This window comes from Lytechinus pictus, chromosome 8, assembly GCF_037042905.1.
Source record: "Lytechinus pictus isolate F3 Inbred chromosome 8, Lp3.0, whole genome shotgun sequence".
NCBI lineage: Eukaryota > Metazoa > Echinodermata > Echinoidea > Temnopleuroida > Toxopneustidae > Lytechinus > Lytechinus pictus.
In genome coordinates this window covers 5,316,265-5,343,915 of record NC_087252.1, presented here as the reverse complement: position 1 = coordinate 5,343,915, position 27,651 = coordinate 5,316,265, and the positions used below count along the sequence as shown (strand labels likewise).

The 27,651-nt window shown below is 34.5% G+C and overlaps 1 protein-coding gene across 2 annotated transcripts in view; it reads right to left on the bottom strand.

Moving 5' to 3' along the window:
* Positions 1 to 27,651, bottom strand: part of LOC129267452 (uncharacterized) — a 53,980-nt gene that overhangs the window by 8,389 nt on the left and 17,940 nt on the right. The window contains exons 1-4 of one of the 2 annotated variants that reach the window (XM_064103054.1): positions 18,811 to 19,255; positions 2,647 to 2,964; positions 993 to 1,252; positions 225 to 330 (exon numbers count right to left, since the gene is read on the bottom strand). In XM_064103054.1, coding sequence (XP_063959124.1) covers positions 225 to 330; positions 993 to 1,252; positions 2,647 to 2,964; positions 18,811 to 18,874 — 748 coding nt within the window. In that variant the 5' untranslated portion in view covers positions 18,875 to 19,255. Of the gene's footprint in view, positions 1 to 224; positions 331 to 992; positions 1,253 to 2,646; positions 2,965 to 18,810; positions 19,256 to 27,651 lie in introns of those variants that run through there. The other variant, XM_064103053.1, reaches the window with a different exon arrangement.

Genomic DNA, 27,651 nt, shown 5'->3' with positions numbered 1-27,651 from the left:
ATTCACTCTGAGAGTGAGTGATTGTAGAATTTTATCGAATCAGAGAGCTAGAATCGTTTTGGAGACCCCCCTCGATGAAGTGAATGTCCATTCACCCGGGACCTCGGGTAAATGTACGACCATTCACCAGTGGATGAGAGAAGTGACACTGATGAGTGGTTTTGTAAACAGTCGAACATAATGGCTATACGAACTTATTACTTCCAATAGATGAACAATCCTACCATGTGTAGCAGAATCCTCAAACGAAATGACCACTGATGAGGTTCCATTCACGGCATCCCCTTCAGCTTGACAGGTATAATGGTGATTAAGATGAGACTTGAATACCTATCAATAGAATGTAACAATTGTAAGGAAAACATTGCAATGAAAATTAAATTTTATACTAGCAATGCGGAAGCGTACAAGCCATCTACTTGGCGGTATGACAATTGTAAATGTCAACTTATTAGCAATGTAAGTTAATCTGGCGAAAGATGTGTGCATATATGACATTATTCCTTTTTAACATCATTACTCTCTCATTGTTTCTATGAATTAGAATAAAGTACGTAAAAGATTGAAATTTAGATTTACCAATACACGATGCAGGCTGCATGTTGATCTGCGTTTTTGACGGCCATGGGCACAGCTAACTGTAATTTTCGTCTAATTAAAATTCCTTACAAATTTGTAAACCTATGAAACGGTTGCTATCCGCATGAAAAAAGATGCCGCTAATTCGACAACCTATCAATATGCGCAATTTCTAATCAAAGTAGAGGACAAAAAAAAAACGATATTCATATACCAATACATCCTCATTCGTGTCACTGAGATGTATCAAACGGAAAATGTATTTTGTTGTAAGTTATATTTCATTTCATTGATTTCCTTACTATTCTTTGATTCATATTTTTTAAAGTTTACTAGGAAATATACATTTCCAAAAGTATCCACCCCAAACTTTTTGGTGCACATAAACTCAACGTCCAGAAAGATATAGAAACCTGAACTTGTGATGAAATGCTGAACAGCCCATCTTTCTCCTGCGTCTGGTAAGTTGCATTTTCATTTAATCTTCCATCGCTTCCAATCCAAGTCAGATTTGGCAGAGGTCGAATATTGAAAAGTTTAGAAACAAGTATTATAACCTCCGATGTGTCCTCATCAGTAGTAGGTCTATTAACATGGTACATGCATCCCCCTTGCGGTCTTAAAGTACAGGGCTCGATGATCTCGATGACGGGTTCAAGGGGCTCTGCTAAAGCTAACGACATGATGAAAATTGAGATGCGTAAAAATAGATTTACATCAAGGTGAAATGAAATTAATATTAGTCTCCTTCTTTCTCAGTTCTCATGAAAATGAGGTAGTAATCAACTGACATGAAATGCCCACACCCCCCCCCCCCACAAAAAGAAGCTGACAAGAAGATCTATAATAAACCTGTATGATAATGCGATGGCTATTATTAAGTTTATCGATGATTTGGATTGATGTTAGTAAATGACGATGCTCCAGGTGATAGCTCGAATAACTTTGAATTAAATCCATATATTGAACTGGAACATTGAAATTAAGTTTTCAACCATCATTAACTGAATAAAATATTTCTCCATTGCCGCCGTGGTTCATGGACCTGATGAAGCGTCCTGGAAAGGATGTGAAACGGCGAAATAAAATGAAATAAGTAAAGTTGAGGTTGAAAAAGAGAAAATAAAAACAATGCTTCCTGTATGGACGGTCATCCTGCGGTCAGTCTTTTTAGCATTTTAGTTTATCATCTTGTTAAAATCGTGTCTCTAGATTCCCATCTATTTGCTGTGTGGTGATGATAGTCTTTCCAGTGAGGTGGGAATTCGTTGAAAGCTATGAGACAATGAAGACAGGTTCTTTTTCAATCATTCATGGGCTATATTAAAGGACAAGTCCACCCCGACAAAAAATTATTTGAATAAAAAGATAAAATCCTTACCTTTATAACACTGAAAATCTCATCAAAACCGGATGTAAAATAAGAAAGTTATGACATTTCAAAATTTCGCTTTATTTCACAAAACAGTTATATGCACATCCTGGTTGGTATGCAAATGAGGAGACTGATGACGTCATCCACTCACTATTTCTTTTTTTATTTTATTATAGAGATATGAAATATTCTAATTTTATCCTCATTGCCATGTGAAACAGTGATTACTTCCTCCCTGGACATGTGGAATTAGCATTGGTTTTTTTTACTATATGGTTCAGTCAAGTCGGTCCCTATGGTCAAATCTGTAAAAATGAAATATTGTATAATTCAAACAATAAGACCAAGAGAAATAGAGAGTGATGGACATCATCGACTGACTCATTTGCATGTCACTGAGTTGTGCATATCACTGTTTCGTGAAAATAAGCAAAACTTTGAAATGCCATAACTTTCTTATTTCACATCCGATTTTGATGAAATTTTCAGTGTTATGCTAATTTGATTTTTGTCTACTTATTCAAATCAATATTCTGATCTGTTAATATATTTTATTTTATATTGTTGACTAGTTAGTGTCCATTTTAGTTTAATCTAACATTTCATACTGTTTTGAAGGCTATAGGATAGACATGCCTAGGAATGAGTACACCACACACACACACACACACAAACACACATGTATCCCTTACCTATAACTCTCAAGTCCGTATAGCCTCTTTCCCTTTCTATATCCACAACTAGGCATGAGTAGGTCGTCTCGTCGTGAACAGTGATGTTTCTAATGATCAGGCTGTAGTCCTTGGTGATGCTGAACCTCTCAAAACCCGGGACAGGGTCAGATACCCCTAAGACATCACGGGCTACGAGTTCAGCGTCGTTTTCTGGCGCTCCACTGAAGTTGTGTTTGTACCAGTAGACTGCATGTGCATGAACGGAGAAATTACAGGGTAGGGAGATATTTCCGCCTCGCACCGCTGTTAAAGACTTCTCTGTGTAAAGCCTGAATGCTGCATGTAAATGAGAACAAAAAACAATCATATATATATATACGCCAACAAACGCACAACCCACGCACAAAGACACACACTCCCACACATACACCCAAACCAACCCTCACCCACACACTTTTTATTTCAAAATGTTTTGATTAAGGGTTTCATTCAAATGATTTACATAAACTCAATATATATACAAAAAATACAAATCTTCATTTTATATCAACAAGAATATTTACCAAAACTAAAGCAAATAAGGATGGAATGAAATGCCTTAAAAATATATGTTATACATATATCTAAAAAAAATAAATAAACTGATCCCCCAACCCTGAATGATTGAATGATTTGCAGGAGAACAAAAATCAACATATTATCATTGCATCCCTAATCACATTTTACATCAAGCTTCAACATACCTTTACATCATTATACACACACCCACCCAAACATCCACACACTCATGCACATACGTAAACAAACACAATATATACAATTATGCATATGAAAGTTTACATTTTTCGCGAAATAGGATACCGAAATAAAAGAACCTGCAAATCAGATTAATACAAGAGAAGGGGAAATTTAAAAAAAAGTAGTAAGAAAAGCAAAAAACAATCAACATTCATACCAGGATTCAGTCGCACCACTCTAGACATATCCTACCTGTTCACATTCAAAACTCTATTCACCTTCAAATCTCTATTCACTTTCACACACACACGCACCCTCGCACTCAAACACACACCCTCACATCACAAATCCCAATATAAGGAAAACATGAACAAATAGTTATTATACATGGCCTGAAAGAGCATGTTCTCCCAAATGATTTGATACCATATTTATATGGCATGTGTTTACGCTCGGATGATCAGGAGGTATTATTTGCAGTGATGTAAATGTTGATTTACGCCAAAGTAAGACAGCAATAAATGAACCCAGATGTCAATTATGTCATAATACTACAAGGTTGCATTCGAAGTCCATTTCAAATCACATTTTTGATAATTCACATTACAGTTGTTTAATAATAATTGTTTATGAGTGCGATCGTTCCAAATACTAGATGAGAGTGCAAAATAAAAGAATCTTTTCAACGATGACGCCTCCCGTCGCTGAATAGGACTAAGACAGGTAGGAGTTTAGATCTACACTGTTCTAACTTTAGAGGGGGTTTTCGCATTGTGTACGTAGCGCTGTGATGGGGGTATATGCGTATCCATTTATTATGAAGGCTCATATGAGGGACCAAGCAGGCCATTTATATGACAACTATGAAACCATATATCTATTCGAGAATTGTCTAATAATGTATACTTTCAACCAATCAGAACACAGGAAACTATTCATTTAAACCCCACTGACCCAAGCCAAGCTTGTTTAGTTGCATGGAGTAAGAGGATCAAACTGCCATTATTCCGATCAACTATACATCCATGGATCCATACCAGTCAATACATGTATAGTTTACTTGTAACCAATCATATCACGAGAAACTCTACATCTATGCCACTATTCCGCTCTAATATGCATCCATGGCAGCCTAGCCAATACATGTATAATTTTAACCAATCAGATAACGAAAATGTGTGGAGTTCACATTCATATCTATGCTATTTACATGTACGGTGATTCATGTTTATCGATTTTGAGTTCTTTTTTATTACTTATTTGTTTCCTGGGGCATGGAGGCAAGATGTATGCATAATGCCTGGCGATTACAAACTGCAATTATACTTGAAATCTTATCGGTAAACATTAATTACTCCTCTATCTTGCAGGCCTATATAGCGGGCTTCCAGGCTCCAGAAATGAATGGGTATGCGTATCATTTACATAAGAAAAAAATCTAGTAACTTGAACTCATGCATTGATACTTATTTACTTCACAATACTGGTGTATATTCCACTCAGGTTTATATTTTTGTATTGTTTTGTTTTGACAATTCCCTTAAATAATGATATTAGTTCCAATGATAACCATTGATTTTCTACAAATGAACGACACTGTTGTAATTTCCATGCTGTTAAACTTTCCACCAAATATCTTTTCCCAAAAATTTGGTACTTAGCGGTAGCTGGACCACCCCTCATTAGTTATTGGTTCAACCAATATCATGCGTTCCATTGTCACTTTTGGATTACGCGTTTCAGCCATTTTTTGTATTTTAGACTATAGGTATTCCCTTTGAACACCTTCTATTCAGTTACAATCTTTATTTTATATACAACTCAAACCAATCTTAACAACACATGTTCTAGTTTGCTTTTCATAGTTTTTCATGTACTATTATTATTCACATCTGCCGTGCGCCTTGGAATTCCTTCGGTATATTTTACCCGCCCTGCTCTCACGCAATTTGTGTTAACACATACATTCTATGATGAGTGGCCTTAATACATTTCATTCTGCACCTGAACTAGCAACTATTGTTCAGAGAACTGCCGGATCCTTGCCAACAAATTCTTCGCTGTCTAATTCTGAATCTTTCCAAAACCTTCAGTCAACTGAAGCATATCCTAACCCCCAAATTACTGAACTTAGTTTTGATTTCGAATCAACAACCGTAGAGGGTAACAACCCTTACTCTGACTACTTTTCTGAGCGAATGTTTTTCTCCAATTTAGATACGCACAGTGATGAAAATATAATACTTTTACAATATAACATTCGGAATCTCAATAGAAACTTCGACCAATTAGAAGCATTTGTTAAAAAACTAAAATATCAGTGGTCAGTGATCGGCTTTGCAGAAACATGGCTCAAACACACTCCCTCCTCGCTTTATAAATATAGAAGGATTTACCTTTGTCTCTAATAATAGAACTGAGAAAAGAGGTGGCGGTGTGGGAATGTATATTCCCGACGGGTTTGACTTTACAATAAGTGACGAACTTACCATTATATCAAATACTATAGAAACTATCTTTGTCGAATTACATTTTCCTCATAAAAATAATATCTTCATAGGTGAAATCTATAGACCCCCAAATACAAATCCTAAAGATTTTATTGAAACATTACAGTCATTATTATCAGCACAAAATACTGAATAATAAAACATGCATTATTATGGGGGACTTTAACTTTGACTTACTCCGATGTGACTAAAACACTGATAGTCATGACTTTCTTAACTTAATGCTATTTAAACATTTCTTTCCACCGATTACCAATTCAACCAGGATAACCGATACATCAGCTACATTGATTGACAATATTTTTGTTGGAGGAACTTCAATTTTCAAGTCAGGAATTATAGTTAGTGATATCTCAGACCACTTCCCCATCTTTACATTGATACCTAATACTATTTTTAATACAAAGCCTAAAACAAAAAAACAATATAGGATCACGTGATCTGTCACTATACAACATCAACCGCCTAAAAAATGAACTCGATACAGTTGATTGGACTGCAATCTATCACTGCACTGATACTAACATCGCATTCGAACAATTCATAGAAATAATTATGCATCACTTTAACTCTTGTATCCTGATTCGAAAAAAAACATTCAAATTATAAAAAACGCCCAAGGCGTCCATGGATATCCAAGGCTTTATTAAAGTGCATCAATACAAAAACAATCTATTTTATAAATATAAAAACAACCCTACTTCTTTGAATAAATCCAAGTATTCTTACCGTAATATATTAACATCTTCGTTAAGGCTTGCTAAGAAGAACTTTTATTCGAAAGAATTCATTAAACATAAAGACGACATTAAAAGTACCTGGAATACAATAAACGATATTCTGAAAAGGAAAAAGATATCCAACCAAATACCAAAATTCTGCATAAATGACAATGACAATCTAAATCCCCTCGAAATTGTTGAGGAATTTAATAACTATTTCGTTAACATTGGCCCTAATCTTGCCCATAACGTTCCCTCAACTGACATAGACTTTAAATAATTTGTAAAATCCCCGAATCCATATTCTTTATTTTTTACCCCAATCTTAGAACATGAAGTTATCGACATTGTTAATAATCTAAAACAAAATAAAAGCACAGGGTATGATGGTATAACAAATCGTGTATTAAAAGAGATCATACCATACATTATTGCACCCCTGACACATATCCTGAATCTATCCATTACAAATGGTATCGTTCCACAGAAAATGAAAATTGCCAAAGTCATACCAATACTAAAGAAAGGTGCCTCTGATTATCTTGGTAATTATCGCCCTATTTCTCTTTTGACCTCCCTCTCTAAAATTATCGAAAAACTAGTATATTCACGTAAATACAATGAAATATTTAATATATCATAATATCTTATCTAATAATCAATTTGGCTTCAGACAGAAACACTCCACAACTCATGCATTACTTGTTTTCTTAGATAAGATAGCCCATGCCATTGATAACATGTCTCACACTGTTGGAATTTTCCTTGACTTCTCCAAGGCCTTTGACATTATCAATCATAATATTTTACTGCATAAATTATCCCATTATGGGGTTCGAGGAAAGGCCTTGGAGTGGTTTGGAAATTATCTTTCCGACAGAAAACAATTTGTTAGTATCTTACCCGATATTAGTATCATGTGGTGTTCCACAAGGTTCCTTGTTAGGCCCCCTATTGTTTATATTGTATATTAATGATTTTCAACATTCATCTGATAATTTGTCGTTTATTATTTTTGCAGACGATTCTAATATTTTGCTCTCCCACCGTAACCCCACCAGCCTCCTTGAAATCCTCAACGAGGAATTGAAAATGGTCCATGCCTGGATTAATGCAAATAAGCTATGTTTAAATGTTAACAAAGCTCATTATATGTTGTTCAGTAATACTATCAAATCTTTACCCGGTGATGTATTGATTGCTGACACAAATTTAACTAAAGTCGATTCCACAAAATTTCTTGGAATTTATATCGATAACAAACTATCGTGGGAATCACATATTAATTATCTTTGTACATTAACGGCTAGAAACACAGGCATTTTAAACAGATTTAAACTTGATCTTCCCCAAGAATTTTTATTATCTCTCTACAATACTTTGATTTTGCCCTATCTCAGTTACGGTATTCTTGCTTGGGGTAATAGCAGTAAAACTCAACTACGTAGGTTGTTTGTCATTCAAAAACGTGCGGTTAGAAAAATAAACAATTCTGGTTTCCTTTCCCATACAAGTCGTAACTTTCATGGAAATCAACTTCTCAAAATTTCAGACTTATATAGAAATAATTTAGGAATTTTTATGTTCCAGCTATCCACAAATGAATTACCAGCCATTGTCACCTTATTATTTGTTAAACGAAATGTAATTCATTCATACGCAACTCGACAAAGTACATTTTATCATTTACCACTGACTCGAACAACCTTTGCTCAGAAAACAATTACTTTCTCAGGACCGAAGTTCTGGAACGGACTATCCAAAGACATTTCAGACTCCAATTCATTGTTTATATTCAAACGTAAACTTAAACATACTTTTCTGAATGATTATGTAGTTCAGGCAGCAGTAGATAACTAAACCTTTCAGCAGCTCCATTTTACCACCATACCTCCATTTAAAATATTACTTTCCTTCCAGGGCGTGCTACTAATGTGATTAAACCAATTGGTTCATAAACTTTTGCTTTCCTTTACCTTGTTATTTTTAATAACTATATAGCCTTATATCTTATCTATTTCTTCCATTGGGGCCTATAACTCACAAGCTCTGCTTTCAACTTAGGCCCCTCCATTTTTCACTGATTTAAATTCTTATTGCGTATAATTTCTGTCTCAAGAACCATTTATTTCAACTCTAGATAATTATGTTATACTCATGTCAAGCATATAAATGTATGTATATGAATAATGGAAATAAACTAAACTGAAATAAAGCTCGATGCTGGCGATGATTGTCGGTATATATAAATTTGTTTTGGTGGACCTAGTACAGTGTGCATGTTAAAAAAAAGTCAATGCTCGACCTCCAAACCTATGAAGACATTGTCCCACTAAGGAAATAGTGATGGATTGATTACTTAAAATGTCATTGGTTGGACTGGAATGAGCGCATGGATGTACATGTACAGTTGAGCGGAATAATGCCATATGAGGCATTGTGGCATATTTGCCTTACATCTTGCTATCTATCAGTCTTAATATCTCTTTCAATATTTCATATTCTTATGCCTTGCTATCTCTCTGTATTTCATATTCTCTTTATTTCCATTCCTCTATGTATTTTCCATCTTCTCTTCATGCTCACATGTATTCTTATTGAGACATTATAGTCATCCCCAACAAGTCCCCATTTTGTTTACAAATAACTCCCCTTTGTTCCGAAATTATTCTTTATTATAGGCCTTAAAACTCCCCAATTTCTGGTAAACTTTTCTTCAAAGTGCCCTCTTTGTTCCCCTTTACTAATTTCCACAGTATGAACAAAGTACTTAAAGACATTAATCATGTTAATATTGGTTACTGGCACCCATGAAGCATTACCTAGAACCTATTAATTAGCCTTGACTGGACAAACTTATTGAAACATGCATCACAGCCTTCCTTAAACTCGACCAATGAAAATTGTAGTTTTATTTAAGTCACGCCCTCCAGCAGATATCCCTGTCCAATAAGAATTGAGTTTAGTGAACATGTAATTAGGTATTAAAGATGACCCCAAGCTGGTTTTCCTCACTCGGACACCCCCATCTGGACCTCTGACTTGGCGACCCCCCTTTACTACCCCCTATTTGATTCCCCTCTATTGGACCTCGATCTGGCTACCCACCCTGCACCATCGCCAATCATTGTCAACATCATCAAATATTCTCTATACTTTAACTAACTACTAATATATTTAGAACGAAGAAGTTCGTCAGACCGAGAGAATATTATTTTGTGCAACATAAAGTGGACTGCAACAAAGAAAAGTATATTCCAAGTATTTCATACAATCTGACAGTTGGCAACTGGAACCCTTCATTCCTATTGATATTAAGCTATCGAGTTCTTCCAAGTTTGCGTCAACGTCTTCATCGATTAAACTCCGGTCCTCCTCCTTGTCCTTCACTGCTCCTGTCGTCGTCGTCATCGCCCCATCGTCACCGCTCTTGTCGTCACCTCATCAATCCAGTCCTTGTTGTCACCTCATCGATCCAGTCTTCGTCGTCGTCATCATCATTCAAGTCATCATCATCGAATCGTCCCTGTCCTCGTCATCACAACCGTAAGAAAAGTCCCCGTCAGCAACTGAACTGTTTTGTAAACTTGCGATCGCGTGTGTAAGCAGTCAGACCGCAGGTCCCTATGCTAATGAGCAAAAAGGCCAGATTCATCCAAATCATATCGTGGCTGAATCCTCCTCCTTGCAAAATCTCGTGATTCGTGAGATTTTCTTTCTCTAAGAATTTACCTGTTTTAACCTCAAGTTAAATGAAATATTATTACACCATCAGATAGAGTAAATGTTACTCTTTCATATTGGTCATTTATTTTGTATACAATATTTTGTTAAATAAGTAAATTTCTGGCCTGAAAATGTGCCTCAAAACTGAATTTTCTTCCTCTGTTTTCTTTTGCAAATTATGCAAAACTTTTTATTTTGAGCCTCAATGATATCTATATCATCATAAAGCTGAACTTCTGTACTTTCTCACAATGCCACTCTTTATATACGGCACCTTTTAATCGGGTCAAGATCACACTTTTCCCACCAAGGTACAAGACGAGATTTCTGAAATCTGATTTCTGAGTTCTGATTGGCTGGATAAGGTTCACAGATCAACAGGCGCGGGGTATTTGAGGAGATTACCACATGGGAAGTGTGACCTTCCCATGAACCCAGGCACTGGAACCGTTGGAATTTGCCACTGTGTGGTCTCTTTGACCAATCAGAGTGCAGTATTCTTGTTTTCAAGCTGCTTTATGTACTTGGCAAATGAAAAGTGTGATCTTGACCCGATTAAACCAATTCTTATTTTGAAACCTATATCATTTTAAAGCATACATATTCAACTTTATTATGATTTAAAAATTATTTGGGCTAAAACAAAAATAAAGTGTGAAAATAGCAGCTTTTGTCAGGTGAAAATGATTATTTTGTAGCATATTTTAGATCAAAATTTTAAGCTATATTACAAAATTTTGGAATAAATTTAAACACATGACCTGAAAGAATGATTCTTCTTCTTTACAATGATACCAAATTCATGAAATTCGATGCACAATTAGAGCAGAAATGACCGAATGAAAAGAGGTGTTTTGGTCCGCATCAAGCTCATTAAATATGCAAAACATCTCAAGTCATGAATATCACTTGGATGAAAGAAGCCACTTCCTGCCGTCTGACTGTAAGTGGCCACTTAATTTACTACAATTTTCTCAATTACTAATTCCTCTCCTCCCCATCTGCAAAACATTCACTGGTAAATAAGTTATTTGAACGTTCATTTTTCGTTATAAGTTTGGATAATATGTCGTAAAATATGTACAGTTAAAAGATAGATGAAATATAATAGTCATTCGTTGTTATAAGTTTTGTTTGATTCAGTGACAGTTCTGAGGTCAGAGAATTAATTAAAAGTATATGACACATTATTTCTATTGTGTTCCAGCGCTTACGTTTGTTGCATTACTTTATAATTTGAAACATATATTCTAATTTGGTGGTCATTGAACTAGCCCCTCATCCGAGTTGGAACTCAGCGCTAACAGATCTAAATCCTGGTTCCTTCTCGGTATCCCGAACTCCCTGCATTTCCAGTGAGGGACAGGTGCGTAGGGGTTAGACGTAGTATAGTTTCTCGCAATCTGATTGGTTGAAACTATACCTGTATTGGCTGGAGTGGCGTGAATGCATGGATGTATAGTTGGGTGGAATAGTGGAATAGATGTATTCATGACGTTTCTCGTTGTGTGATTGGCTAAAATTATACATGTATCAATAATACATCATATTAATGGCTTGTTTGGCCTCTCATATGCGCATGCTATGGTTCGCATACTTTTATTGAGTTTGGGATCTGCTGCTTTGCTCGAGCGTGCAACAGGCCTCTATTGCATGGCTGTTATAATGCTACAGCTGAATCCTCTGAATGTCATGCAGCGTGCATGAATATTATCAGCTGTATATGTACGAAATACACACAAGCACACACCACATCTACATTACTATTAGTCCAGTCGATCTAGCCAGAATAGGGGGGTAACCCACCACTAATTGCAACACGAGATATTCCACTGAAATACTTTTGAGGAAGGTCCCCTAAACAACATACTAAAAGTCCCCCAAAAAATCCAAGAAGTGGACATTTATGAAATTTGCATATTATGCAAATTAGCCATAAAAATTTAGAAAAAAGAAAGAAAATAATCCAAAGATTACAAATTAAGTGTCTAAAACAATTTAATTTGAATGCAAATTCATGATAAATAATTGAATTCAATGTTTTTAATCAAAAGTGCAAAAAATTCCACCTCATTTGCATATTATGCAAATAAGCATCCTTATATGGAAAAAAGTCAAGATATTGTGATTTTTCCCATATAGACTGCGTGAAAATCTTCAAATGTGAAGGACACAGGTCTACCCTGAAGAAGAAGAAGAAGAAGAATCATATGATCATAGGGAATATATACTTATCTGGATTTGCTTATGCACAATATATATGTTGACTTTTGTTCTACATACACACATGTATTTCAGTATGTCTGTGTATATGTCCTGCAGGTTGCTTGTCTCTTTGAACATATTTTTTCATTGTTTAATACCTTTTCACTGTTTGTACTTGTTATATGTATGTATTTGTCACTTGTAAGCAGGGCCCCCAAGAAAAACAGTGCTTAGTCCACTGATGGGGTTACCCTGGGTAAACAAAACGAAATAAATAATAAAAATAAATAAGAAGAAGAAGAAAAAAAATAATTAATGTTGACATTAATATGCTTCTATCACTAAGCATTAGAATTCACCCCAATGCCTGAAAATTAATTAGCATATCCTGCAAATTAGCCATTTATAAAGAAATAGAAAATAAAGAAAATAATGCAAATATTACAAATTAAATGTCCACAGCAAGTAATTTGAACAGTAGTTCATGATGAATGAATAAGTTCAATGTCTTTAAAAAACTAGCAAATCTGCCTCATTTGAATATTTTGCAAATAAGTATCCTTATATGGAAAATGTCAAGAATTTTTTATTTTTTCTCACATTAACTGCAGCTAAAACATTTCAGTTTTTTTATTATTATTAATATGCTATCACTAAGCATTCAAATTTATCCTAATATAATTTTCTATTCAAAGAACAATACTGGAAATATGTTCTTCTCTTCCTAAAGCCGCGTTGTTAGTCTGACAAGATGATTGGATTGACAAGACCAAAGCACAGTATTTGAATAAGTGTGTAGTTTGTTAACAACTGACAACCATTTCTTATATGGATGGGAACGACTTAGACTTTCCTGAAATTTCACCGCATAAAGGGAGGGCAGGAAAAGCAAACTATATCGCAGGTAAGATCTGATGAGTAGTCTCATTAAGAAGTGTAGCAAAGATTTCATATGGCCTAGTAGCGTCATGCAGGTTGTTTTTCTTTAACAATTTCTTCAGTAGTTTGGCTACACCTGCTGGACTAAACAATATGTTATCTGGCCATGTCTGGGTCAGGACTGCGTCCCAGGACTTGTAGAGCAGTGTAATCATCATCATGATCAGAGGTGAATACTAAGACAAAATCTTTTGCCTTCTATTAATAACGCTATTCCAATGTAATCATAGCACATGATATCAAGGGCTCCCAACATGCTAATTGTTACAGCCTGGATCAGTGTCAATCCGTTCAAATTATGTATTATAGGCTGGTCTACAAACCCTGTTATGGTCCTCTTTAATGCATTGTAGCAATTCTGAGCTTTACCTTACTGATGCTTAGTTTTTGGAGCTCTAACGTTTGGTTTGGTTTGGTTTTATTTACCGTATAAAAATCACAATAAAATACATTTCACAAGATATTAGATTAAATATGAATATATAAACATACACATAAAAATATAAGGATGGATCACTCTTTCTCTAAAACCCTTGACATCTTTCGACACAACTTATGCCCATTGTCTCATTGAGGCAACTTGTGTCGGTAGAGGTCATGGGTAATTGTGTAGTCCTTGTTAAAGTCCTCTTGATTGGCATTCAATATCCTATGCTGGACTTGTCGGATTCTTTACATTCGCCTCCCGGATTAGATGGGACAGGCTAAACTTTAAATTATATGATTTGCGCAGATAAAGAAAAATCAGATAAACATTGAATATATCTGCAAAATCGAACAATGAATAACGAGGTTATAACATTTTAAAGATTTGCATTATTTCGATAAAAAAATTATTTGCCAGTCTTCAATGAGCAAACTGATGATGTCATATCATCACTTATCCTTTTTTATTTCACTACATGAAATTATGTTTATTCATATTTTGTCCTCCAAGAACTAAAAAGGAATTTAAGATTCATTCTGATATTAATTACAGTTATTGATTACCAATTCATTATTGTTACCAAACAACAATCATTCAACTCAAATAATATGAACAATTATTTAGGTTTCCTTTAATCACGTCAGTATCCTTGACCATTGTACATTTTTTATAGTATCTTTGATACTTATTCCCTGTGGGTTATATTTGAAGCTATTACCATGACTATATTCAGTAATGATTAAGTTGTGTTGTTATTGACAAATGCATATTAACACTGTGTTTTATGTTTATTTGTTTTTTATTTCAGCGAACCGCAATTGTTGACACACTGGTTGCTGACAGTTGATGCTGGTTAAAGATTTATTCGCTGGTCGTTGGTTATGTCGACCTAGAAACTTCATTACAAAATACAAGGCCGTATTTGGTGACAAGTTGTTGATTTATGTGTCGTCATTATCACGGAAGATTTTGCAAAAGGGAATAAATAGACAAGTATCTAAAGCTGTTGTTTGCAGGGGCGTCGATCCATTTTTCAGATTGGGAGGGGCAAAATCATGAATCAACTTTCCAAAGGCGTTCGATCACACAAATCAAACAAACTCACACACACACGTACACTGTAAAAAATGAAGTGCTAAATTAGCACTTACAGTGCTTGTATAGTGACCGCACTTCGAGTGCTGATTTTCTAGTTCGAATTTGAACCAGAAAATCAGCACTGGTAGTGCAGTCACTATACAAGCACTGGAAGTACTTAATTAGCACTTCATGTTTTACAGTGTATGCCCATATATATATATATATATATATATTGCACATGCGGATTTTTTTTTTTGGGAGGGGGCAAAACTACATGTTTGCCCCCCCAAAAAAAAAAAAAAAAATATATATATATATATATATATATATATATATATATTGTAAAGAAATGGATGAAGAGAACAATGGTAGGCGTAGCTTAAATCAAGGTTCCCCAGAGTTGTACATGTATAACTTTACACACACATATATATATATATATATATATATATATATATATATATATATATATTCATTGGTGGGGCGATCGCAAGACAATAAAATTTATGAACAATGGATTTAGCCCCTTTTGACAAATGAGCTCTTCAGAATAGTTTGTTTGCAAAACAGTGTAAGGTCCACTCCAAGAAAATCATCTTTTTATTCTTCCATATAGCATTATTCTTTAATAGGCGGAACTAAATTTTCATGATACGCTACCAAGAGTACATAAAATTGGGTATAAAAGAAATCTACCTGTCTTCATATTTTTTTTAATAAACTTTTCCAAAAAAATTATCTGTGAACCTAACCCCTTTTCCAACTAAACTGAAATGGACCTAACCCCTTTTGAGAAAAAGGGATTTTTCTTTGCCATTTTGGATCACTTTTTAATGAGAATTTCAACTTGTCTTTAGTATCATATTATAGAGCTACTAAAATTCTATACATTGAGACAAAAAAATGTGATTTGATGAAAAAAGGACCTAGTAACCCCTTTTGCAAGTGAGCTCTTCAATTTTCAAGTGCAGTTTAAGCAGAGAGTTGTGAGAAGAAATCAAGGAAATTGCAGCTACACCATTCATAACAGCAACACGTGTGCGTCATAGCGCGTTGTCAGCTGGGGTCAAATGTTACGTGGTTTTCCCCAGACTATATTTAGGCTTTCCATGTTTGCCTTGTCATGTTTGTAGTATATCTGTGCATGCATCAATGAATAAAGTCTGATCATGCTTCCCTTTGGGAATATGATTTTTGCGCGCCCGACAATATTATAGTGTAGCATACGCATTATTTGGGAATTTCAAATGCTTAAATATTGCACATTATAAGTACACATTAGTCCGGTATTCTGAAGTCAGGTTTACTAAAGCTTAAGCCAATGTATAACATGATAAATCTGTGTTCAAATTATGGGATTAAATAATACATATTTATTTATATATACATGATCTGATTATAAATTATATGTTTCAAATTTTTACCTGGCTCTTTCGTCATGTGTTTTGATCATTTATGCGTATGAACCAGGCAAAGATCCATGGGAGAGCCGAAGGGGCCTCGCCCCCTCCCCCCCCCCCCCCAAAAAAAAAAAAAACAGAAGAAAGGGAAAAAATGAAGGGAAAGAAAGAAAAAAAAAAGAAAGAAAGGAAAAGAAAAGGAAAGAGAAAAAGGAGAATAAGAGAGAAATAAATGGAGAGGGGAAAGTAAAGACAAAGAGGAAAAAGAAATGAAAGGAAAGGGAAAGAGACCAAGAGAAGAAACCGGAAAGGAAGGGAAGGAGAAATAAAAGGAAGACGAAAAGACAGAACAGGGGAAAGAGAGAAAAAAAAAGGAAATAAATAAAAGGGGGAGGGGAAAGAAAAAGGACATGAGACAGAAATGGAGAAAAGGAAAGGAAGTGGAAAGGAGAACGAAAATGAGGAGGGGAAAGAGAAAAAGGAGATAAAATGAAAAGGAAAATAAGGCAGAGGAGAAAGAAAAAAAGAAAGGGAAGGGAGACAAAAAGAGAAGAAAAAATGAAGGGAAGGGGACAAGAGGAAAAAGGAGAAGAAGAGGAGGAAGAATAAAGGGTAAAGGAGATTCAAAGGGAAAAAAGGAAGAGAAAGGGGAGAAAAGGAAAAAGCGAAGAGAACGGAAAGGGAAGAGAGGAAAAAAGATAGGGGAATATGGATAAAAGAAAAAAGAAAAAGGAGATTAAAGGAAGGGTAGAATGAGAGGGAGGTGGAAGGGCTCAAAGAGGGGGAAGGAGAACAAAAAGAGATAAGAGGGAGAGTGGAAATGAAAGAGGTAAAAAGGAAAAGGGGAGAAAGGAGAGAAGAGACCGGAGAGGGGAAAGAAAAGAACCAGAAAGGGAAGAAAGAAAAAAAAAGAGAGAGAAGAGAAATGCGAGAGAAAAGAGAGGGATAAGTCGAAGTGGTTAGTAAAAAGGAAATGAAGAGGACAAATTTAGATGGGAATTGTATCACTTGTTATTTTTTTAAACAAAATTGTGAATCTAGGATCTTGCAACTCTTTGCCTCCCAAACAGATTAGAAAGGGAAAGGTGATGGGAAGATTTACGGGGCTCGGGCGGCTTCTGTCCCTATTGGCAAAGGAAGAGGAGTAAATGGGGAGAAAAAACGAAAGAGAGACCAGGATGGAAGAGAAAAAGAAAAGAGGAAGGGAAAAAATAAGCAAGAAAAATAAGCAAAAAAAAATACGAATATGGATGGTGAATTAGGCAATTAGCAAATTTGTTAATCTTAAACAAAATGTTGAAGAGTTATTCGCATGTTCCCTTCCGAGTTAGTAAAATAAATTATCAACTCGAATCAATTGTTCATTGAAATACAGAACTTGTACGTTATTTTTATTTCAAACGTGCCTAAAATGTCAAGTTTTCAGATCGAAATTTTCAGCTTGCGCTTCGCGCTCGCATCTTTTAGCAAGAAAATAGCCTTGGTTCATAGAATGTCCCTGTATCTTCATTTAAAATGTGCCCAAACCGTAGGCGTTTCATGTCGGAAAATCTACATTTTCAACTTTCATCAATTTTAGTGAGACACCTTCTAATATTCATGGTTACAAAAGGTGCTTGGAATGTACATTTTTATATGTTTCAATATCAAAAATCAAGTTTTCAGGTCTGAATATTAGCATTTTATCATTATGCCAAATATTATGCTTGTAGCAAAAAGTGCACAAAAAAGAAATCGGCATTCCCATGGCTTTTTCTTTCAAAGGAAAATAAATCATTATATTTCATTTACATCATTATATCATTCAATTATTCCTCTTTAATTTCATACCTAATATGAGACGAATACTTCATGCATTTATTAGCAAGATGGGTTTGGTATTCTTATGTCAAATTCGACGATTGGCTCATAAGCATATCCTTTGTTTATGATTCTCTGACTGATCCCTGAAATAAGAATGGATTCAGATTCGCACGTGAATTTCAGCGCCAATCGTTTCTGATACGTCTTAATATTTATTGTTTGTGATCTGCCATACGTGAACTATTTGCTAAGCTTTTGGTTCAAAATGAGAGATGAGATTACACTCTTGCCATGAGCACCAAATTTATAGTACATATTATAGCAAAAACATATTTAATGATTTTGAAATCTTTCTCGGAATTAAAACGGGTTTCCTTTTGAGTGGGACGCTCTGTAAAAATTTCACATGTGCTTTGAATAATTGCCTACCTCCTTTGTTTGCATAAAAATAGAAAACAATTAAAGTTGTGGAAACATTTAATTCTGTACACATGCTTTAGAGTAGTTTATGATATCGCTAGTGAACAGACAGTAATCTCAAGCATACAACACCTTATTGTTCCTGCACTATACATAATGTATATATAACACTGTAAAAGTAGATTATAGATCATCTCTATACATTCACTTACATTCTGAACCGCTACACATGACCATGAACACGTTGAAGATGAAACATTTTTTTAGTAAGAACATGGTGGTTGCAGGGTAGTTTATCACAATTGATATGAAATGAATTGTACAACTGTGGTGGGCAGTGAATATGAATGATTAAAAATATCGATCATATTCCCTTGACCAGTTGCTGTCAACCGTCTGCAATCGTTTCTTATAACACAAGGAAACTGCAGTCTGTTAAGCGGTTGTCGCTCTTGATTCACTCAGACATATTAATGTTGATACGACAGACTGTTAGCAAGCAAAAATATGAAAGCACATTTTGATCCACAGCATCACAAGGCGATTTCACAAAATATCACGCTTCGTACGAAGATTAACATATCCAAACGTGTTTTGTTTTGGCTCCTGGTAGAGCGAACTCTCCTGCCGCAACACAGTTAAACGAAATCAGTCTATAATACATTTACAAGAGGTCACCGGGGGATACCATTTGATATTGAACATCATGTGTGACAAAGAATACACGGGAAATGGGGAGAGAGGGGTCGCGTCGGTAGGCACAAAAAAAGAGGCAAAAACTAACGTACATGTAGAGTAAACAGACGGCAATCATGGCGTGATATTGAAAAGATCTGCGCATGTGTTCATTTTTTTTTTATTATGATGGTGAATAAAAACTCCCTCAAAATATGTCGCATGCATGTATGGTGTGGGTAGAATATATCCAAAAGAATAGTTTCAACTTGATTTTTTTTAATGGCTATACTTTCATCTTAGACAAACATGATATTGCAGTGCCATTTTCTTTAATCATTTATTAATTAAACTTCATTCATGCATTATCCCCCCCCCCAAAAAAAAAAAAAAATAAATAAATAAATAAATTAAATAAATAAAACAAAATAAAAATAAATACAGGGCGGGTGGTAAACCTTTTTAATTCAGGAATGTGCAAAGGATAATCGCAATCAATAACTTGGTAGTGACGTTTCCACTGAAAACAGATGAATGTGATATGCTGTCAATATATTTTTTCTCATTTAAGACGAAATGAACATGATGAGACTAGCATAGGATTTATTCAAACGTCAGTGAACTTGTTTCTCTATTCTTTTATACACTTTTTTTTTTTAACATTTATGCAATACTTTCATTTTTTCCTATGCAATATAGATGTGGATCAGGATGCATGACCTGGGAAAAGCAATGGGTCATAAAGTTCATTTATTCTATATTGGACGGGTGAAGCTTTATAACCCTGAATAGAGTTCTCTTTGTTTACATACACCGTAGTCATCACGGTTCCGGCGGTTAATATTTTATTATCACAAAAGATTTTCCGTTGGCAGTTAAATGTACTCCGGTCGATAATGTCGTCTGGTTTTCCCCATTCAGACTGTCTACATAGTGTATCACCATTCATTGCATACTGGTTTGACTATATTCGTTTTCCACATGAACAAGGAAGTGACATTTCCAAGTCCGAACAATACGTGTTATTACTTGGCACATCATACTCTCTGTTCGGGATATATTTGATTATATTGCAAGCAATCTCATGTTGAATCAAACATTCAAACATATGAATAATAGAGCCTTGTAGACGAAGCTATATAAGCTGTATTAGTTGTTCTTAACAACCTCTTCAGATCATTTGTTGTTTAATACTTTTCTTCTTTTTGGGGGGAACCTTCATATAATCACCGAAAAGTGTGTGTGAGGGTGTGTGTGTATTAGGCTCAATAAAAACAAGGTAAAATTCTCCTTTTATAGGGTCTAAACCTCAAATGCGCACGTTTCACATTTGCAATAATTGTTTGTCAAATATATATGTTGTTCTTAAGTCAAAACTCGATAAAATGACATTTTTTCAGATCAAAGTATTAAAAGTTTCACCTCGCGCTTCGCACTCGCATCAATTGTTCATTTAGATACCTATCCTTGTAATTCATGTAATTGGTACAAAACGTGTGGTTAAATCATTTTTCAACCTTCATTTCATCACCGAGAAGTTTATTTCACTTCTTATATATATATATATATATATATATATATATATATATATATATATATATATTGAGAGAGAGGGGGACAGATATACAGTGCGTATCAAAAAAAGTTTACACTTTGGAAAAGCCCTGCAAATTAAAAGATATACAACATGTGGGTATTTTTTTCACATATAATCTTGGGTTTGGGTCTCATCTATCCAATGAAAGTAAAAGTTTTGACAGAATGTTACACTTGAGTGAGCACTGTCCATTTTTGTAAAGGTCGCAGAAATCTGTTTGCGCAGAAATGCTCGTTTTCACGCTGTTTCAAGGGGAAAGGGCGAAATCAAACTTACCCTTCTAAACATTTTCCTTGCACTTTTAGTCTATTGAAATAAAATGGATACCTTCAAGCATTTTGTAACAATTTTGCCACCCAAATTAAAATTTCAACACTAAGTAAGCACAACGTTTACCCCTTTTTTGCCAGCTGGATCTGAGGACATAACTGAATCTCCAGCATTTTTTCACTAAGTTTTTATCGTTTAAAGTGGGTTTACATTTCATTTTTCATTTAATACCTTTTTCTCCACACTTTTCCCAAGCTTGACAATGATAAACAAAATGAAAATCAAGCCTAAGCCGTTTAATGTAAATCGCAGCTCAGTGTAAAACAAATATCGTCACAATGGCATCGGTATGTGGGGGAGTGGGGTGGAGCGCATTGCACTCTTCAAAGTGTTTTGGGCAAGGAAACAAGTTCAAAAGGTAAAAAATATCTTCAAACCAATTTTACTAGCTAAATTTCACGTGTTCTTCATGATTAAGGTCTACTTTTATTCACTTAACTATTTTAAATTTCTGCGCAAATTATTTTTCACTAACTTTTCAAAAGTAAGTGGTGCTCACTCAAGCGGAAATATTTTTCGACAGTTATATCGTCATTGCTTTAAATGGAACTGTACCAATGTTAGAATGTGGGAAAATCTTCAGGATATCACAAATGTATCATTTTATAGGATTTTTTCTAAGTGTAAACTTTTTTTGATACGCACTGTATATATATATATATATATATATATATATATATATATATATATATATATATATATATATATATATATAATGTGAGAAGTTCTCTTCATTCATTTCTTTACAATATATATATATATATATATTTGGGTATTTTATGACCTTAAATGGCCCTTAAATGCCCCGGACTCGTTTTAAATCCGTAGTGATTCAAATTATGTGGATTTTAATTAACATTTTATGTAATGTGATATCAAACATGATTTGCTTATTCCGCTAAATAGAAGAATCATATTTACGAGGAATACAACTGAAAGTTAGTGTGGTTAATGACGTCAGAAAAATAAATTCCTCAAGATGCCAAGGTAGCATCCATCGAATTCTTAATATTTACACTCTCAAACTTAACCTTTGCCAAAAATGCAGACCTGAATTGTTTGTATCTAAAGCATGGTTTGTTCCGCTTTATATGTCTTACTTATATTTGTAAGGAAATTTGACCTTTTATGACCTTAAACGACCTTTTACTGACCTAGGCATGTTTAAAATGCCCAGTTATCCATTTATTTGCATTTGATTTTTCATTAGCTTTGATTTGATACAAAACATGACATGTTAACTAGGTAAAATAAACATGAACATCATATAAAAGTGGACGTGACGTATGACGTCAATAACAAGAAATGCCCAAGGGTTCCCACGTGGCACCCGTCCGATTCTTGGAGTAGAAATCCTGTACTACAATTTCCAGTAGTCATACCCAACTTTACGGTTCTGTTGGGGTTCTACTTGACTAAAACATTTTTACCAAAAAATGCTGATAAAGTCAGGTTTTCAGGTGAGAGTATATAACCTTTTTTAGCTCACGCTTCGCGCTCGCATTATTTATTGATAAGATATCAATCTTCCTCATGGGTCATAGCAAACAGTCCAAGACTGGATTTTTTTGTTTTGTTCAGGTCAGTATATTACGAGTTTCAGGTCGCATTTCATTCCGTTGCGTCATAGTCATTTATTTTTTAATCCGATTATTTTGATATAGCGCTTATATTCCAGTAGGTTACAAAGCGCTGTACACACACATATACACTACTCCATGTTTTAATAGGCAGGTTTCAGTGGCGACTACATAGGCAAGTCTATAGTGTCACATTAATTATGCTATTACAATAAGTATATCTTGTTCATGTTGTTGTGATGGTTTTAGTTTCGATCTTTTTTTACGCTTTTGATGCTATTTCTTTACTCTTTTCAACACCATGAAAACGGTCCTTCTCGTTAGTTCTTTCTTGGAAAGCATAGGCAAGTATTGTTTGAGCGGCGTTTCCTTTTTCTTTCCTTGGCCATGAAAGCTTCCATGTTTCTCCTCCTTCCCCCTTTTCCCCATCGTTTCTGCCGATCCACCATTAGAAAAAGCCACGAAACCAGTTCTTGAACTAGAATCGTACTATCTGTTATCTCCCTTACACATGTACAAGAGGCTTTACCTGAATTTGAAACAGGTACCGAAAGAGGTGTGATATTCGTTGCACTGCAGGAAAGAACATATGTTACTATCACGAATTACTATAGCGAGGTGACAGAGCAATGCTTCACCCGAGAATCATTGATTACAAGAATAGAGATGATCTTGGGGTTTCGCAATGGCGACGGGGACTGATTCAACAACATAGAAAATATTTTGTCAAAAGCCCTTCATGACGGGTTCGTGACAAAGCAGTCTCTATTGAAAATCGGTGAATCAAAATAGCACTTGACTCTAGACGAGCGACATATTTGCAATTGCTCATCACTAGCTCTTACGATCATTAGAATCTTATGACGATCAGCTGCCCCGGTTAACCAACACCGACAAAGATCTCTCAGCTAATATTGTGATTTGACCATGTTGACGGGCATTTTCGATAGATTGGATAGGTTGTAGAATCTGTCCCATTTGTGATTGTCAAAACATCCTAATGAATACCAAGGCAAAACATTCATCGTGCTAAAACAAAAAGTATCGCTTCTGTGAATGTTCATTGCAGTTCTAAAATAATGAATGGGGGCGATTAAATTGCAAGAAAGTAGAAACATCTGAAATTTCAAAATAATTAAGTGAACTTCATCACATATGCTGTCAATATGAAGCCTGCATGGGTATATTAATTACCAATCCATGCAGTCCAGTGAACTTTAGTAAATTATTTGTTGATCGCTTGTCCGCGTCTTTTTTCCTACCAACTTTTATTCCCGGCGTTGAAAATATGGTTTATTTACTCAAAGCCACCACATCTTTAACATTCATCAATATGAATCGAAAAGCTACAACTGCCCGAGTAACTGGGATAATCCTTGTGCATACAATAGCAAGGTAGTGGGTTCGAATCCCAATTCGGGCCAAAAAAATAATATACACATTCTTGCCCTCTTTGATAACAATTGAGGCGAGATTGTAAAGCTTTGGTCACAATCGTGATTACAAGTTTCATTTTTTAGGTCTAAATCTCAAAAGATTAGATCGGATGGCATAGCCCGGCATTTACTTTTCTTCAAAAAACATCGCTCCAACCTCTCTAGTCTTATACCGCTTTTTCATTCATCGGTGTTGCCTATCAACAGTAGCCTGAGCCAGTTCTCATTATACTTTCCAAAAGTAGTTTACTGGAAACCGGTTCAGCAAACCAGTTTGGAAGAACGCTTTTAGCGTTCCCACCTGATCACACAAAAGTTATTTTTCGGATAAATCACTTCATGTAAGACGGTCTTGTTGCTACAGTAGTAAAGGAACACTCTCATTGGGCATGACTGTTTGGGTTACATGTTTCGCGCGAAATTTGAATCCGAAGCGCGCTAAAAATGTGCGCACATCGCTTTTTAAAGAACGGATGTGTCCTCACTCTTAAACTAATTTAACGAAGCAAAGCGATCTTGGAACTACATCGCGAGTTGGTTTTCTCAACTGGCTTGGAAGATCGCTTCCAATACAGCTTCGAGCAAAACGCTAGCAAATCGTTTGAAAAAAAAATGTCTTTCAAACCTGATTCACCCTGACCAATCTGGTTTCTTAAAGGGCATGAATATTGGGAACAATATTCGACTGATCACAGATGTTTTTTTTTTCATAAATTGCAGAAAAAAGCCTTACGTATCTGTACTAAATATTCCTATTATGCATCATCTGCCTCCCTCTTCTTTGAGTTAAAGACACTAAATATTTATCATATTTATGAATTTAAAGTTGCAGTTTTTATGTATTATATTAAACAGGAGATGGCACCCGTAAACATTATGAATTTCTTTAATTATAATAATGATTTTCACCAGTATAATAATCGTTCAGCTTCTCATTTTCATCTTCCACTGACCTCTAATAATCAAATTCATAATTCTTTTAAACATGCAGGACCTAGAACTTATAACAATTTAGATCCTATAATTCGTTCCTGTTCAACTGCCTCCTCATTTAAAATTTTACTTAAAAGACAATTAATTAGTGGTTATTCATCTTTATTTCCTTTCTGTTTTCTAAATATACATGTACCCTCATCTCCCCCATCTCTCTCTCTGCCCTCTTTCTTACTCTCTCTCTCTCTTTTGTTTGAGTGTAATGAGTTATGGATGTTTGTTGAGTGTTGGTGATTCTGTGTTTGATGTGTGAATGTATATTTGATTACGTTATGATTATTAATGATTATTTAATACTTGTAAAGGGGCAACTGCTTACAAGATTCTAATTTTTTTGGTTGCCTCTTACCATATGTTGATTTTTCTTTAACATGAATGTATAAATTATACTTATTAGTTGTATATTTATTTGTTGTATGTCTTGGTATATTTATGCATTTATATATTATGTTATTTTACAGTGTATTTAAATATTTTTATATGGTGAATAAATGAATTGAATTGAATTGAATATTATTGACTATACAGACTTGAATAAAATTCCTGGTGCAATTCTTCTGCTAGATATCTACAAAGCTTTTGATAGCGTTACTCACCAGTTCCTTATTAGTGTGTTACATCGTTTTAATTTTAGTAATAAGTTTGTTAATTGGATAAAGATGTTTTATTCCGGTCGAAAAAAGTTACGTATATAATTACGGAAATTTGACAAATTCTATTAATATGGAAAGAGGAATTTTTCAAGGGTGTCCCATATCCCCTTTCCTTTTGTATAAGTTTTGAAACTATGGCACTTGCTATTCGACAAAATTCTCAAATCAAAAGTATACCAGTTAAAAATAACAAACTAAAATATCTTTGCTAGCAAATGATTCCACATGTTTTATTGATGGCTCAGAATCCTCTTTTAAATATTTATTTAAAACTAGAAATAACTTTTCTAACTGCTCTGGAATTTTGTTAATCTTTAATAATAGGTGAAACACCTGATTTTTATCCCTCTGTTATTACATTCTTGCCTTTACTATACTATAGGGGATGAGGAATAGTTACAAGAGAAAAAGTGATTACTTTTGCAACATGTTTATCAAGTATTCAATATATGTTGATAAGCTGTACTTCTTCTAATGTAAACTAATAATGTCTATGCTGCTTTTTTTCTTTTCTCATTTATTTGTTCTGTTATTTTTTAAATTACTTGTATTAATTAGATAGATAGATAGATAGATAGATAGATAGATAGATAGATAGATAGATAGATAGATAGATAGATAGATAGATAGATAGATAGATAAATTTTATTTTCACACGGTAAAAACCCAAACAGATACATAGTCTGATTTGCATTGGGGCCGTGCCATGAATAAAATGTACAAATTAAAAGGCACCCTATCTTAGTATACATGAATAGTACATAAACATAATAATCGTAATTATTACCAGGTGATAATACAAAGACGGTAAGTTTATACAAATAATTACGAATAGTAATCAAATAACAAATTGGAAATATACAGAATGTCTTCAATATGAATGCATACTACAGAAAATATAACATTATTATAAGGTGAAATATTAATCAGATACATAATTATAAATGGATTAATTTGAATTATTGAGAAAAAAAAATGTCTAACAACACTTCACACTCACCCTTACACACAAACAGATACACACCACACACCCTTTCATACACCCGTCATCATTAAGTCTCATCCCTATGATATAACGCATACAGGTATAATGGGTAAACAAAAAAATACCCTCCCCACCAACCTATCCCTTTGTGATTCATTTCCTTGAATTGGCTAATACTCTTTTGAAACTGGTAGATTGTTACATTTGGATTGGTAGTGAGTTCCAGCAGTGAGCCCCCCTGAACGTAAAAGTTTTCTTACCAGATTCGGTTTTTGCTTGGGGGATATTTAAAGTTAGTAGACCTGACCGTGTATTATATGTATGCCTATAAAATGAAAATCTTTCAATCAAATATGTCGGTGCCTGTCCTGTCATTATTTTAAACATCATTATAGCAATGTTGTCTCTTCTGTTTTCTTGTAGCGTTACCCATTTTAATTTATCTAAATTTTCTTTGGAAGATGAATACCATGGAGATCGATTTATTATTCGGGCAGCCCTATTTTGTAGCTTTTGAAGAATTTTCTGATTAATCAACCCGCAGGTACCTCATACAGCATCGCAATAGTTAAAATGTGACATTATCAGGGAATTATAAACAATGATCAGATCCTTTTCGTCGACGAAGTTCTTTATAGACTTTAGCATGAATAAACCACCATTCACTTTATTCTGAACATAATCAATATGGTTTTGCCATGTTAAATTAGAATCAAGGATAACACCTAAATATTTGCATTCATCTACCTTACGCAATCGAGTATTATCAATATGTATATGAAACATAGCATTTTTAATTTTACA